The sequence below is a fragment of the Mastomys coucha genome, unplaced genomic scaffold (genome assembly GCF_008632895.1).
Source record: "Mastomys coucha isolate ucsf_1 unplaced genomic scaffold, UCSF_Mcou_1 pScaffold11, whole genome shotgun sequence".
Lineage (NCBI taxonomy): Eukaryota > Metazoa > Chordata > Mammalia > Rodentia > Muridae > Mastomys > Mastomys coucha.
Genome location: NW_022196893.1, coordinates 6,544,040 through 6,559,808, shown reverse-complemented (window position 1 = coordinate 6,559,808; position 15,769 = coordinate 6,544,040). Strand labels below are relative to the sequence as shown.

The following is a 15,769-nucleotide window of genomic DNA, read 5'->3' as shown; positions in this document are numbered from 1 at the left end:
GTGACATAGCAGAGCTCTTCCTTGGAGCCCTGTTCATGGGTCAGCCTTGGGCCCTAACTAACCAGTTCTGTACCTGCATCCTACGAGGTGGTCTCATCTGTCCCAGGTTGACCTCTTTCCTTCAGTACAGTACACACAGTCAGCCTTTTCCAGGCATATCCTTACCCTCACTGTGGCCCTCTGGAGCAAGAGTGGCCCTTTCCTTTTTGTATATGGTGCCTTTATCCCAGGGACAGACAGTAAGTCTTCTTAGTCACCCCCAACCTCACGGCTCTGCTCTGCTTGTCACTCGTGCCTCTGCTCATCTTCTCCATCTTGGGAGCCTGAGATGCTGAGCTGCCCAAGTCATTGAGATAAGCCTACTGAGTGAGGCTCTGTCTCCCAGAGCATTCGTGTGCTGCCCTGCCCAAGATGTGCAGGTACTGAAACCCTTAGGTAGGACTAGCACTAGGGAAAAAGGAGTGTTTATACTGCTCGGCTTGCTGCCCTCCCCCCGCCCCCGCTCATGTACTTGCATACACATGGGCACACATACTAGCTCACTCTCCTGAGCTGAGTGGCTCTGGTGGGGTGGTCTGTTTCTGGTGGAAAGCCCTGCTAAGCAGTTTAGTGCCTGTCACGGCAGCTCCGCCTGACCTACTTGGGGATTCGCCGTGCAAGCTGCCTCTTCTGCTGACTGCGCACTCTCGATTGCTCAGCTCCGAGTATCAAAAACCGTGCTCCATTTCCTGAAAAATGCTTCCCTGGTTGTTTTCTCTGCTCCCCAGCTAGCCTGCCCAACTCCTGTTCCATCACCACCAGCTTGGGCAGCCTAGCCCCACATGCTGCCATTCTCTGGCTAGACGTGGTGGGGTCACCATTCTGCCCTCGGTGTCCTCTGACCCTTCTCCTCTTTCCCAGCCTATTGCTTCCTTGGTGCTCAGGCTTTGATGCACAGATGGGTACCTTGTTTGCCAGATCTCCTCGTCCCCTCTAGCAAGTCCTCCTTGTTCTGTCTCTTGCTATTCCTGCCTGTAACTGACCATAGCTTTCAGATACACCCCGGTTCCTGCCCTTTCTGAGAGACCCTGGGAGTCCCATACCACACACCTCTGCTCCCATCTGGCATCTGGCACAGATTTCTACCACATTCCACCCAGCGTAGGCCTTGTCCCCTGGGAGTCCTAGATGACAGACAAATGGCTAGGTAGAACCCGTGTCTTTCCTAGGCTGGGAGAGTCTCATCCTCACTGGGTATTGAGGAAAGCTTCCCCAAGGGTATAATACTTGAGCTTGGACCCAGATCTAATCATGTCTTTAGGCAGAGGGACCTCATGAGCAAAGGCCCAATACCAGGGAGTACAATCCTCTGTAGGCTCTGCAACTTTCTAGGAAAACTGAAATTCTAGGCTGAGGTGGGGGTAGGTGCTGAACATGACTAGCAAAGACTCAACAGCTCAGCCCTATGGACCCTTTGTGAAATACATAGACTGAGGAAATTGGAGGAACTTTATCAGTTGTGTAGTTTCAAACAAATGGTCCAGGAAGAGTGGATGAAGGGACCCTTAACCTGACCCAGTAGAAGTCAGGCTGGGCTCTAGGGTGTCAGCAGAGGACAAATAGATGAGGCCTGGACCTGGAGGGGAGGCAGCAAGGCCTTTGTTTCTTAGAAGTCTGGGGGGGGGGGTGGACAGAGGGTACTGGTGATGGAGGTGGACAAATTAGAGGAAGAAAATGAGTATGGGCAGAGCTGGGCGGGACAGGAGGGTTCTGCGTGGAACTCTTCATGGTCTTCACCCTTACTATTAAGGGTTGATTTCTTCTGACTGTGCAGTTTGGTGTGCTGAAAGGAAATGAACCTTAGGTCCCTTCCCCAGCCACTCTGGGCCTCTTCTCTGTAAGAGCCATACTCCTTGCCCCAGCTACTAGAGTCATTGTAGAGACCTGGCTCTGATTTCAGTGTCTGCTGTTCAGAGATGCCATCAGACCTGGTATATGTGGGCTTCCACATTTAGAATTACTTGGCTGTGGCCTGGGCCTCTGCATGCCACCTGACTGTCCCTTGCTCAGAGTCTCCTCCAGGGTCCTTGGCCTCCTTACCACCTGTGCTGGGTCTGTACTGGTCACACTGGTCTCTAAGATAGGGGTGTGTTGCATGTCAAGGTCCCATGCATGAGGAGATTTACAGAGTCAGAAGAATAATGCTCAGAGTCTGCGTTGCAGAGGCCAGGCTGCCTGGAAGCCTATGCCCAAGAGGGTCAGGTAGGTCGTTGTTAGGAAAAGCTGCCTGCCAGATACCACTGGCACTAACCTCAGGCTGCTGCTGATTATACAAGAATTGGAGCATTCTGTTGTGTCCAGATCCTATAAAGCTAGGGAATGCCAGGCTTAGCCACCCAAGTACCCCCAACCACATCACTACCTCTCTGTCAGACCAGACAGATTCAGGCTTGGAAGTTTCCACTGCTCATAAGGAAGTGGACACACAACGCTTCTTCTAATTTTTTTTCTTTCTTTCTTGCTAAGAAAGAAAGAAAGAAAAGAAAGAAAGAAAAACCTACTTTTGAGGTGTGTGTCTTTCTCCCCATTATCACTGCTTTTCATTTAAAATGTTATCTCCCCCTGCCCCATCCTTTGTGTGCCCCCCCAAGGGTAAGAGGGGAGGCCCAGCCTCACCCTGGTGTAGTCAAGGTTATGGTGATAAATCCTGGGGCATTGTCACTTCTATTCGGAGTAAATTGGCTGGCCGCTTTCGGGCTGAAGGAAAGATAATTTGCTGTAGTATTTCAAATGGATTAGAAATGGATTTGAAGGGAAAGTTCATGCCTCCCATTACAAAGGCGAGAAAGAAGACTATCTTAAGGCACTGTTCCCTCCCTGGCCTTCATTATCCACGCTTAATACCTTTCCTATTTTCCAGCGTTAATGAAATTTCCTGGCGGCATGGGCCTGCTGGACGGATGGGAGAAGCCTTTAGATCTGCGGCTCCCATTGCAGAAAAGGAATTACAGAGCCGTGCCGCGAGGGCAGGCGCTTGCAGGGTCCTTGGCCCTGCTATTATCTCATTAATTTTATCCCCTCTTCTCTGTACAGTTCGTTTCCAAAGGCTGTCCTCTCCATTAGGGTAACAATTTACTGGAGTGCTGTGACACCCATGGCAGTAAAAAGCTACAAGGCCCCACCTGGCGCCCTCTGTTGTGGCTTCCAATGCCAGTGAGCTGCCAGGGGTGTGGGTGGATGGGTGAGGAAAAGGCCTCTGGCTTACCAGGTTAAGCCCCAGAGTCCATCCAGCCAGGTCTCCTTGAGAGCTCATCCATATCTACACCCCAAATGTAGCCTTTTCCATACAAGGCTTCCAGGCTCTTGGTTGAGCAAAGCAGCAGGCAGTACCTGTCCCCATTCCCGGCAGAACCTGGATCCACAGGCTTTTGCACACAGAGACTGAGATAAGAACAGAGGGGATCCACAGATAGCCCACAGTTGTTATCACTATCTAATGAGCAGAGTTTTGTTTTGTTTAAAAAAAAAAAAAAAGGAAGAAAGAGGAAGAGACAAATGGATATTTCCTGATCACCCATAAGAATTTTAATGTCAAGCCATGCGTGGTATACACCTATAATCCCAGCACTCAAGAGGCTGAGGGAGAAATGTCTCTTGTTTGAAGTCATCTTGCCCTATATAGTGAGACCTTGTCTCAAAAAAGTAACGCAAACCGAAACAAAATAAACACGTGGAATAACTAAGGCTGTTTTGGGAAGAACTGTGGAGATGAGCCTTTCAGCTCTGAAGACCAATCCTGAAACACTGGCTTGTTTATCTGAGGGTGAAGGCAGTGGGAGCCAGTGGGCTGAGATATCCTAGCCCGGCTTTAGACCCATGCTTGCTCCTGACTCCTGGTTCCCTGAGGCAGGTTCTTGATAGTCTCCAACTCTAGACTCCCTCATGCATAAGGGCCTCCTTCTTGGGCAAGTTCTTGAAGAAGAAAAGGAACTCTATAGTTCTGGCTGGACCTGCCTAGGTCTCTGGCTGCCTCACACTGTTTTAGCCTGGGCTCCTTTTCTGTTGCTATATCTAGGGAGGACTAGATGGGAATCCCATTCAGGGCTCACTTTGCATTAGCACAGCCCTCTAAGAAACCTCTAGAGGGATAGCAGCAGGTGTGTTCTCACTGGGCCGGGCCCAAGACTGTAGTTGATCATGAGTGTGCTTGTCTTCTGACCCTCATATTTCTGAGGTTGTGTATATGCTCATGTTATATAGATGGCTATAGAGATGGAGTGCTTGGGAGAAGTATTATGAGAAGAGAGCCTACATAGACTCCAGTCAGGGGCACATCATTCTTTTGGTAAGGACCAGAGCTGACTTCTAGCTCTAGTTGTAGGGTGGCCAGAAGCTAGGTGAGAAGTCACCACTACAGAATGGAACTCTGCAATCTCCAGTCTCCTCTACCTCAGAGTGCTACTCTAGCCCTAGGCTGCTGGGTGCAGGGATGGATACCTTCCCTATGAATAGTGAGGAGCCAGCCTCAGGTTGACCCAACTCCATCAGCTACTGCTCTAGTGCCAGTTTATTTTAACTGGGGGTTTAGGATTAAGTGAACATCCCTTTGTGAAATGGACACAGATCTGATGGAAAGGCCAGGATATACCACCAAGCCTCTAAGATTGACAAGTAAGGGGCTGGTACAGTAGAAGATTGCTCTTTGTTGGGCCTTCCTCATACTCAGTGAAAGCCAAGGTACAAAGTCTGATAGACTAGCTTCTGGAGGTCCCAGTCTCTTAGAGTACTCCTGTCATCCTGGATGGTACCCACTATAGGGCCAGTGAAGTGTGTGATGGCTGGGGCAGGGAAAGGGCAGGCAGACCGATCACTGCAGCCTGGCTTCTTGGAGGTCTCTTTCCTTCCAAGATTGGTGTTTGTGAACTTGAATTTTAATTAAGAGAAACTGGGTTAAGTGCCTTCTGTGGCCTCCCTACCACTGTGTTTGTACTTACACCGCAGCTTTGGTCCCCTGACGTCTGCCTCGCTTTGCTCACATTATCTCACTAATGAGCCCTCTGAGGCCACTGGCTGGCAAGAGGAGAGACTAACGCTCAAAGAGGGGGTATGGTGCTGAATGGCCCAAGTACGTGGCAACTCTCCCCCTAGTGATTTTCTTTCTGGGTGGCTCCCCCTGTGCATGGCAGGGCAGGCTATGGTGGGCAGTGCTACAGGTGTCTTGGCAAGGCAAGCAAGCAAACCCTCTCTGGCTGTTACTCTTCCACTCAGCTCTGGGGATACCTCCTTGGCCCTAGTTTGCTAAAAAAGGTCTCTGACAGCTGTGGGATCTCAGACATTCTTTCAGGAGCTAGGCATGAATAGGCCACAGGGCCATGGGAGCCATTGGGGGTACCCTGTGGGATCTGGAAGAGATGGGTCACAGCTTTGTACCAGGCAGGATATGCTGGCCTTACCTTCAATTTTAGCTGGTCCCTGGGGAGTGGGGACTGCTGTGTGTTCTGCTGTGATATATAGCTGGTGCCCATTGCTCACACTTGCCAGTAGAGGGCAGTGGTTGCAGGCTGTGATCATGTGATAAGTAGTGTCTGATTTACATAAATAAGACACCACCAGAACACTTCCCTCCCTCCCTGGGGACAATCTGCTCCAATCTCAGTTAAGCAGGGGCTGTCACATTGGTGGAGGAGAGAGACCTTCACTCCCAAGTGATAGCAACATCAAGGCCCTTCCACAGCTTGCTTAGTGCTTGAGCATCCAGGGGTCCTAGGGTGTCTGGTAGACCTGAAATCTTGGAAAGAGCAATAGCGTGGCCTCTGAAGTCCAAGACTGACCTAGCTCCGATCTGTTCTCCAAGCTACCAGTCCTACAGCTGCCTCAGACTCTTGAACAGCAATTCCTTTCTTTTCCTTCCCGGCCACCCCCACCGCTTTTGTTTGTTTGAGATAGGGTTTCTCAGTGTAGCCCTGGCTGTCCTGGAACTCACTCTGTAGACCAGGCTGCCTTCAAACTCAGAGATACACCTGCCTCTACCTATCGAATACTGGGATTAAAGGTGTTTGCCACCACTGCCTGGCTTGAACAGCAGTTTTTATCCTATATAGTGGGCCTGCTAGGGCTGTGGGACTGACCTCGTACATTCTCAGCACAGAGTTCTCAGAGCAGTGGGTAAAGAGAAGGGCATAATGAACAGTAGTCCCTGTTGATCCCATGACATCTCTTGTCCTGGGGCAGAGTCTGCACCAACATTGGCAGGAACCAAAGTGGGTGTCATATATTGGTGTCAAGGGGCCAGGATCCTGCACAACTTTTCAAAACATCGGTGCCCAGACAGCTGCCTTCTCTTGTACCCAGGGAACATCCCCAGCATAGGGATACTCACAAGTGGCCAGGCTAGGAGGCAGTCTCCAGGGACAGGTGTGTGTTGGAAGACTCCTTCCTCTCTGTGGCCCTTTGGGAGCTCATGATTTCCTAGCCAGCTTGTATAAATACTGTGTCCTGGGACTCCTTAGCTACTGCTACGGAAGTATCTCTATGAGAGGAAAGGAGCAGAGGTCTCTTGGCAACAGCTGGACCCAAGACTCCCAGCTACTCCAACTACAATCCATCCATACAACAAGTGCTTCAGGCTGGGTTTAGCTCTGACTACCACATCTAGAGCTCATTCTGGGCCATGTCTGATAAACGGTTTGTTGTCTCTGTAGGTCCCTAGTGCTGAACCGGCTTCGTCCAACAGTCACTGGGGGAGGGAAAGCCCCATCTGGTTCCCCTCGATGGCGCAACAAAGGCTACCGCTGCATTGGAGGGGTTCTGTACAAGGTGTCTGCCAACAAGCTCTCCAAAACTTGCAGCAGGCCCAGTGATGGCAGCAGGCCCCTCCTCCGAACAGGTGAGTGAGTGAGCTTGGAGGGAAGAGTATGGAGGGAGGGTAGGCCCAGTGATGGCAGCAGGCCCCTCCTCCGAACAGGTGAGTGAGTGAGCTTAGAGGGAAGAGTATGGAGGGAGGGTAGGCCCAGTGATGGCAGCAGGCCCCTCCTCCGCACAGGTAAGTGAGTGAGCTGGGAGGGAAGAGTATGGAGGAGGGTAGGCACTGAATATTAGTGGTTCACTTTCTCTGGATCTTGGTTCTACTCTGAAGCTCTCAGCTGTGGGCATAGCCATGTAAGGGGGACAAGGTCTGAGTCCTGGAACTTCTAAGCTAAAGAATAGATAGACCTAGAGAACTGGATAGACATAGGGCTTTAAGAGCTAGCCCTATGAAACTGAAGGTGTAGCCAGAGTAGGGGTAGTGTTGGGAGGCCCTGCACCCCTAGTGTCTCCTGGGAGTCTGAATGGCGCTTGCCTCTTGCTTGGCTGAGCAGCCCCAGATTTTCTGTGGGAGACGATGCAGGAGCGCCTGTGTTTTGCTTTTGGACAAAGGATGAACCAGGTATGGTAAACATGCCCGGGTGAGCGAACACCTGGGGCCATGGCATCCTTAATCACATTGGTGATGCCTCGCCAACTGTATCTGGAGGCAGGCACCACCACTGCTGCAAGCCCCCCTGCAGCCTGGGGACAGGCTGAGAAGAAGGAAATGCCTTGGATGTGCTTATTGTACAAATTAACTAGAAAAGTATTTTGGTTTCAGTCCAATTTTACCCTCTTCTTTGCCCATCAAAAAAATACGGCAAGACTGTGGATTGCTATGGAATTGCAGAGGCTCAGCTGTGCCCAGCAGCCTTATTCACTCACCAGAGGGGCTGGAAGGAGAAGGGCTCAACCTGGGAGATGGCAGTGCCCAGGGCAGTAGACACATCCCATTTGGGACAGCCAGCTTCTCTGTGTCCCTGCCAGGCTGTGCTTGAGAGCTGCTCTTCAGGAAAGGCGTTTCCAGGTGCTATTCTCTGGGGAAGATGCACAGGGAACATGGCTCCTATGATTTATTCCTTTGGGGTAGGAGAGCCTGATAGACTGACTTGAGAACTGAGGTAGTAGCCTGGGCTCCTGCCCTGACTCTTACATGCCCTTGGTTCTCCGCCTCCCTACCAGTACCCACTGTGGTCTCCCTGTACCTGTGACTTTGCTGTGTCTCATACTCCAGGCTTCTATGCACCAAGGCTTGGGTTAGGGCTGAACCTTGGACTGGGAAATGAGCCCTCTCATCTCCCTGTAGTGACCACCATTGTTATATAGTGACTGCCACATGGTCCTGTCCTTAGATACTGGGACTAGCCCTCTTGTGTTGCGTCTTGATTTATACTGTGTCAGGCTGGATGGACCTAGGGCCTGGGGCTACACCAGCCACCCGAGCTTCTTGTATCCCTCATACCTGGGGAAGGTGGAGATGAGAGATGTAAATTCTGGCAGGGCAGGTGGCAGTGCTAGGTTTGGCCTCTCGTAGTCAAGTGTCCTTCACTGGGAGATGGTGGGTTCTGAGCTACAAAGAGGAGTGGGCTGTTTCCCTCTTACTTCTCACTGGAAAGCTGTCTGCTCCTGTGACCCAGGGGCCAAGTGCTAAGTTCTGTAGACTCTGTCTTTCTTTCTGTCTCCTACACTCAGAGCGTCCATATCACTGTGCTGTGAACAGTTCCTCTGGGCCTGACCTCTTTTCCCTCTTTCTTTGCTATAGACCCAGCTATGAAGGACTCTGTGTTTCCTTCCATGAGCCCTTGGAATCTTATTCCCCAGTACCCTAGCAGCCACCGAGAGCCTGCCTCCATTCAACCAGTTGCCTAAGGGAACATGTGTTGAGAGCAGGCTGGTAGTCCCAGCTGGCCTCTTTACCGGTATCTCTTTCCTGTCTCTGCTTTTGCCAAAGCCACAACCTGCTGCAGTCAGGACTATCACTGTCCCTGACTTACCAACTAAGCCTTGGCAGCCACTCTGGGACCCTTCTGGGGCTTAGCCTTTCTCTACTTGGGATGGGATGAGAGACACAGCCGGCAAAACCACACCCTTCCTTCTGAGCCAGGGGATCCATGGGCTGGATAGCACCTGATGCCGAGATCCCCCCCAACATGACCCCCACCCCACAGTGAAGAAGGTATATTGCTCCCAACTGTGCACTACCGCTGACTGGCCCACTTACAGTAGTCATAATTAAAGAAATAAATTTCCTTCCCTAGTGTCAGCAAACCTTTGACTTCAACAAGAAAGTACAACCCTTCACAGGAGGGATGGGGCACTGACTCCTCTCCTGGCCCCCCTCCAGGCCCTCAAGGACAGAGTCAGCATTAGCCATGGCTTTCTTGGCTTTCTGCAGTTCAGCCCACCTTCCCAAGTTTACCTGCTGTTCAGTTCCTGCACCCTTGCCCTATAATTTGGCCTGGGACCTGTGTCCTTGGATGTCTGGACTTGCTGAGGGCACAAAGAGCCTGACAGTCCTTCTAGTGAAGGACAGAAGTCCAGTCCTAGGCTAGCCCTGGCTTCTTGAGGGACTCCAGGGCCCTCAGGCCAAAGAGAAACAGTGTAATATGTAATTTTTGCTGCTGACTAGCTACTACATGTTCCTGGGCAAGTGGGGTATCTAATTTTTTTCTTTTGTTTGTTTTTTTGAGATAGGGTCCTTCTGTTATGTAGATCTGGAGGCCCTGAAACTCGGGCCTCAGACTCACAGAGATCCACCTGCCTCTGCCTCCTGAGTCCTGAGATTAAAAGCATGTGCCATCACACCTAGCCCCCTGGAGCTACTTTTTGTGGCCTGCCTTCCCCTCTCAGGGTGCCAGGAGGTTATATAGAGGGGTATGCAGGGAGGCCATGTCCACTGCACTCCTGGGGTGCAGAACTGCCGGTCATGGAGACCCTGCTCACATGCTGTTCCTACTGACAATTCCTCTGCTGTTTTGGTTTTCTTTCCAAGACTGCAGCTCTAGGTGCTTTTGTTGAATGTGCCCTGCCTGGACCTGGCAGACTCACAGCCAAGTAGACCTGGGCTTTAGCAGGCCCTTACTCTAACCTCCTGGGAGCAACTAGTCAGCTCTGCAATGGCGCTCAGGCAAATACCTGAGCTTGGTCCCTTGCTTGCCTGATGGCTCCGCCAGAGTGATAGCTGCGTGCTGAGGAAGCTTTGACCTCTCAGAAAGATGAGCTCTCTTTGAGGACCAGGGAACAGACAGGGCGCTAAGCAAGGGTAGAGCTGGAGGGAGCCAGTATTTATTTTGGGAAGCTCCAGGAAGTGAAAGTGCTCCAGAGTGCACAGCAGAAGCAGCACCTTGTGCTCCCAGGTCAGGGCTATGCTTTTTGCACCTCTGGTTGCATCTTTTCAAGCCAGCTACTTTATGTGCATTTTTAACACTGCAAAGCATTTGGAAAGGTGCCTCCTATCCCTGTCAAAACTCCCACCGTGAACCCCACACTGATGTGTTTTTAAAAGCAGAAAGTGGAAAGACGAGAAAGCTGCTCCCTACCAGGTCCTGACAGGTGGCACGTGACACCCGCGTGTCCCTGTCTGGGAGCAGATGGTGCCAGTGCCACCAGCAGCCTGGGCGACAACCCAGGAACCAGTGCTCATTGACAGACTATCACATTGCACGTCACTGGTTACAAAGACTGGCAGGTGTGAGTATGTGTCTGTGCCACCTGGACAGTACTTCACTGCCATCCTAAGGACAGGTGTCCTTCACTGGAAATAGAGGCCACCTTAAATACTTTGCCTCTACATGGTCTGAAAGCCTTATCATCCTTCCTTTCCCCTTGCTGCTTCCTCCTCAGAGCCTGCAGTCTTTCCTGTACCCTCAGCTCCTTGTACCTTCCTTGAGGTCCACATCCATGCCACAACTGCCTGAGCTGGCAGTCATCCAACAGGGCCTCTGCTTCCCATTGGGACCCCACAGATGCCCTTTTCAAACTCAAGGGCACCGAGATTAAGTATAGGAAACCTCTGGCCAAAGAGTCCCACAAAATCCCAGGAGGGTAATATCCAGCATCACAGCTCATTTAGCAGATATACCTCAGGTCCTCCCTAGCAGCTGGCAGATTTCCCTCGCAGGCCTGGGCTTGTCTTAGGCCCAAGGTTCCTAAGGTATCCAGGTTCAGCAGAAGCCCCAGCCCTGCCTAGGGAGGATGCTAAGAGTGTGAGGAGCTCTCAGGGTTTCCAGGGAAGAGGGTCATGAAGGGCTGCAGTGGATCTGGGGTAGACTGAGGAACGCTCTGGGGCCAATCACAAGTGTTCTCATGGAGGAGCAGGGCCTGGTTATGTGGGTTCAGGCGCTTTAGAACATCCCCCTTTAAAACCTAGATGGCTTTGTCATCACCTCAGGTCCTCAGAATTTCTGAATGATGTCACTTGTGCCTCTTAGTGCTGTATTCATTTCAGCAGCTGCTCTGTAGGAAATTGGATCTGGTCTGGGAAGGGTCATGTGCGTATTTGAGGAACCAGGGAAGCCATCCTCAGCAGGTCCTCCCTGCCTGCCCTGTGATCCTAGCATTGACCTGTATCTTAAAAAGGCAGGCAAAGCTGTGTGGTGAGCATCCACTGCATGGATACCTTGAAGTTCTCAGTATCACCATTCCCATCCCATTGTCTTATTCATGCCACATGGCCATCTCAGCCCCAGACACCTTTGTCTGTAGCCACTGTCCTGCGTCCTTCTTCCTCCTCCTTCTCCTCTCCTTTCCTCATCCCCTTCTCTTCTTCTTCTCCTCCTCCTCCTACTCCTCTCGCTTCTCCTTCTATTCCCTTCCCCCTCTCCTTCCCCTCTTCCTCCTCCCTCTCTTTTTCTTCTTCTGTCTCCTCCTCCCCATCCTGCCCCCTCTTCCTCCCACTCCTTCCACCTGTCTTCCTTTATCATTTCCTGTTTCTTCCCCTCTTCTCTTCCTTTTTCCTCTTTCTCCTTCCTTTCCTCCTCCTTCCCCCTTCTCCCTCTTCTCCATTCTCCCTCCTCTTTTCCCTCTCCTTCCTCTCTTTCCCTTCTTTTTCTTCTCCCCCTCCCTACCCCTCTCTACCCCTCCCCTCCTCTCTTATCCTTTTTCTTTTTAAATAATTCTTTAAATCTAAAACCAATTTTTCTCCTGTATATATTGGCCTATCTTTTCTACCGTGGTGTAAGGAGCCCTTTCTGTTTCTTTCCCAGATTTGACAAAGTGAGGTGCCATCACCCTTTGTCATTTGCACAATGGCCTCCTTGGTAGCCTAGAATCATGTCCATGGGCCAGTCATTACCTCAGCCCAAGGACCTGCCCCATGAGCCACCTGTACACTGAGGGAACAGGATGCTGGAAGCTAGTAGGGAACCAGTAGGCAACAAGTTGATCTTAGGAAGCCCAACTGGTTGAGGACATCAGGGACTGGCAGGCTGTTCTAGTCCATACACAGGGCCCAGCAGTTCCCCCACTCTTGATGCTTTGACCCTTCAGGGAAGGGCCCCTGGAGGAAGCATCTATGCCTAAGCTAAATGCTGGGGAGCTCAAGGGGTCTTTGCCAAGATGGGTTGGTAGGTAGAAAGTGTGAGCCAGCCAGGGAAGGGTAGAGAAGGGTTACAGTTGGGCTGTGTCCTGATGTGGCCTATTCCTTTTCCGTATAGGACGCCTGGACCCTGCCACCACCTGCAGTCGTTCCTTGGCCAGGTGCGTCTCTTGAGGCTGGGAAGGTAAGGGCTTCCCTGCTCACTGAGGGGCTCACAAACCTCTCCCTTTGTATAGCCGGGCCATCCAGCGGAGCCTGGCTATCATCCGGCAGGCGAAGCAGAAGAAAGAGAAGAAGAGAGAGTACTGCATGTATTACAACCGCTTTGGCAGGTGTAACCGTGGCGAATGCTGCCCCTACATCCATGACCCTGAGAAGGTGGCCGTGTGCACCAGGTACCCTGTCCAGCTTTCCTGATATTTGGGGGGGGGGGGGGTTGTGACAGAACCTGCTACCAGCCTTCCCCAAACCTTCCTATCTCATGCTACAGATTTGTCCGAGGCACGTGCAAGAAGACAGATGGGTCCTGCCCTTTCTCTCACCATGTGTCCAAGGAAAAGGTGAGTGTTGTGTGATCAGCAGGCCCTCTCTTCCAGACATTCCAGCCTCCTGGCAGATTGCACTGTGTAGTCTTCCTTGGTCCTGAGTTAGTGGCTTCCACCTCATGTGCTCCTCCAGCTCCCCCTCACTCCCATATCCCAGCTTTGTTGTACCGCCTCTTCCTCCAACTAGAAGCAGCACCAGGCCTGGGGTCCCAACATACTACAATCAAGAGTCTACTCTCTCTGTCACCATTGCCCCAGGTCCTGTATTGATGTCATGCTACTTTCTACCTCCACTACAGGCACAGGGGAGGGAAGCCTAACAGATGCTCGTAGAGTATGGGGCCAAGGTCTCAACTACCTGCTGCCATGGATGGTATAATGGTCAGATGAGCCATGGCAGCACAGCCGTGATTGCTGTGCGCAGGTGTGCCCCAGCCTGGAAGGCCTGAGAGCACTGCAGTCAGGGTCGTGCTAGCCACAGACCACTTGACCCTCCTTATACCCACTGGCCTCTGAAAAGATGGTTATGAGTATGAAGGAGGGCCTGGGACCAGGGCCGCAGTGCAGAGGAGGCGGGTGGGTGAGGTCTGCTGCTGCTCCGACAGCTTTTCCCCTTGAGAAGCTTGGAGAGAATCAGCATTTTTCTCCCTAATCGAGCTTCGAAACTCTGTCGTGAGCAATTTGGAAATTCACGTCGAGTTTCAGGTTCATTAAGCGCCAGCTCCAAAGCCCGTGCGCACTCCAAGCTGTCTAATGTGTGGGCCGCACCAGCGCCCTGAATTAATGTTATTGTTATTTGTGTGGACGTGGCGGGGTGCAAACAAGGTTAATTGAAATGAGAACGCAGTTTCCTCTTGGTAACGGCCCCGCTCTGACAGCCAGGAGGAGCTCTGTTTGGTGCAAGAGTTGGCTTTATTATCCCTTTTTATTAGAGCTAATTTGGGCTCTATATCAAAAACCACATTAAGGGAATTGTCTATAGCTTCTCCAGCACCAGCCCAAACGGGGCCCCCAGCCCCTCTCCCCTCTGTGGCTGCAGTTAAAAGACAATTAAAAATAAACTCTTGCTCAGTAAATCACCCTTTGTTTCTTCGATTTCCCCTCCTCTCTCTACTCCAGGGCTGCTGCCCCAGCCTCTTCCTCCTTGGCCTCAGATAGGTTCCTGCCTTCCCCCTTCCCACCTTGCCCCAGAAAAGTGACTTTTTAAAGTCCATGGGCTCCTTGGGACAGGGACGTACTCCTCAGACCCACTGCTAGTCCAAGAGTGGAAGGCCTGTCAGAAGGCTGAGATGTGCAGTGTTTGGTCTAAGTGACTGCTGCCTGCGGCTGAGGAGGACATGCTAGGCCAGGACAGTGACAATGCCTATTCTCCAAACAGTCCAGGAAGGGCTGGTGGCTGTCCCACAGGAGGGGAAGGAGCAAAGCTGCCTGGAAAATTCAGAGGTAGCCTCTTCCTGGGTGGTCTCAATCCAGGTCCTGGGTTACAGGTTTTGCCCATCTTGGGGTTGGGTTGCCCTTCTTCCTCCTCTAGGCCACATGCAACTGTAGCCAACAGTCCCCAGGGCTGCTGGAGTTCTCTGTTGAGAAGGGAACAGGGTCTATGTAGCTCCTGGGCTGAGTTGCCTGCCCAGGCCTGTCTACCCACAGCTGCTAGAGTGTGTTCAGGCTGCCTGCTCCAGGACCTAACCTACTGATACACTAGGCCTTCGTGCTGCCATGGGGCTAGTACTTAACCTGATAGACTGGATGTCCAGCTCCAAGTATGCCTCACATACATAGTAGGCTCATGTCCCAGAGCTCCCATGGGTTGGCGGCTAGGAGCCCTATTTCCTGTGCTCACATGTAGAGAATAGCATACCTAGGAACAAGCCACCGCTACAGACTATGTTCATTTGGGTAAAGTTAGAGCAGACGAAGGAAGTGGGGGTCTGCTACGGGAAGGTGGCCCCCTGGCCTCCAGCTGCTGCCGGCTGGCATGTGTGTCCATTTCTTGTGGAGTTTTTTGGGTTTTGTCACTTCCACCCCACCCCCACCCTGGAATCTCACTATGCAGCCCTGGCTAGCCTGGAGCTTACTGTGTAGACCAGGATGGTCTGGAACTCAGAGATTCACCTGTCTCTGCCTTGCAAGTGTTGGGGTTAAAGGTGTGTGCCATTACACCCAGCTCTGTTCATTTCTCCCTCAGGAGGGCCAGGGTGATGGTCTCTGGCAGAGTCTGCTGGCTGTTGACCAGGTGTGGGACCCTCTCAGGGGCCTTGTAAAGTGAGTGTGGTACAAAAGTATAGATCTTCGGGTCCTCACATCTCCCTCCTCCCATCACAGATGCCTGTGTGCTCCTACTTTCTGAAGGGGATCTGCAGCAACAGCAACTGCCCCTACAGCCATGTGTACGTGTCCCGCAAGGCAGAAGTCTGCAGTGACTTCCTCAAAGGCTATTGCCCACTAGGTGCAAAGGTGAGGTCTACAGTTGGGCATGGGACAGAATGTTAAACAGCACCTTCTGCATTGGCTTCTGTAGTCTTGCTCAGCTTTGAGGTGGTCTATAATGCCATACATCTCACAAATGACCGAGAGGTACAGCAACTTGCCCAGAGTCCCACAGGGCCACGGCATCCCAGGTCCTCTTGCAGGGGCAACAAGGGGTTTATAGTAGCGCCCTCTCAAAATATGATAGAGGTGTAGTGTCTGAGACAGCAAAACCCAAGGATACTGCCTTGGGTGAAGGCCATTAGTCACTGAAACAGATGTCAAATGTTGGAAGCTCTATAGCACTGGAAGTGGCTACCTGATGCTGGCTGTATGTATGTGTGCGTGTGTGCATGTGTGCGTGTGTGTGTGTGTGTGTGTGTGTGTGTGTGTGTGT

At 51.8% G+C, this 15,769-nt stretch overlaps 1 protein-coding gene across 2 annotated transcripts in view; it reads left to right on the top strand.

Moving 5' to 3' along the window:
- Positions 1 to 15,769, top strand: part of Zc3h3 (zinc finger CCCH-type containing 3) — an 88,341-nt gene that overhangs the window by 50,606 nt on the left and 21,966 nt on the right. For both annotated transcript variants that reach the window (XM_031346421.1, XM_031346422.1), the window contains exons 5-9: positions 6,681 to 6,865; positions 12,480 to 12,522; positions 12,598 to 12,756; positions 12,852 to 12,921; positions 15,229 to 15,360. In XM_031346421.1, the coding sequence (XP_031202281.1) occupies positions 6,681 to 6,865; positions 12,480 to 12,522; positions 12,598 to 12,756; positions 12,852 to 12,921; positions 15,229 to 15,360 (589 nt within the window). The remainder of the gene's footprint in view (positions 1 to 6,680; positions 6,866 to 12,479; positions 12,523 to 12,597; positions 12,757 to 12,851; positions 12,922 to 15,228; positions 15,361 to 15,769) is intronic.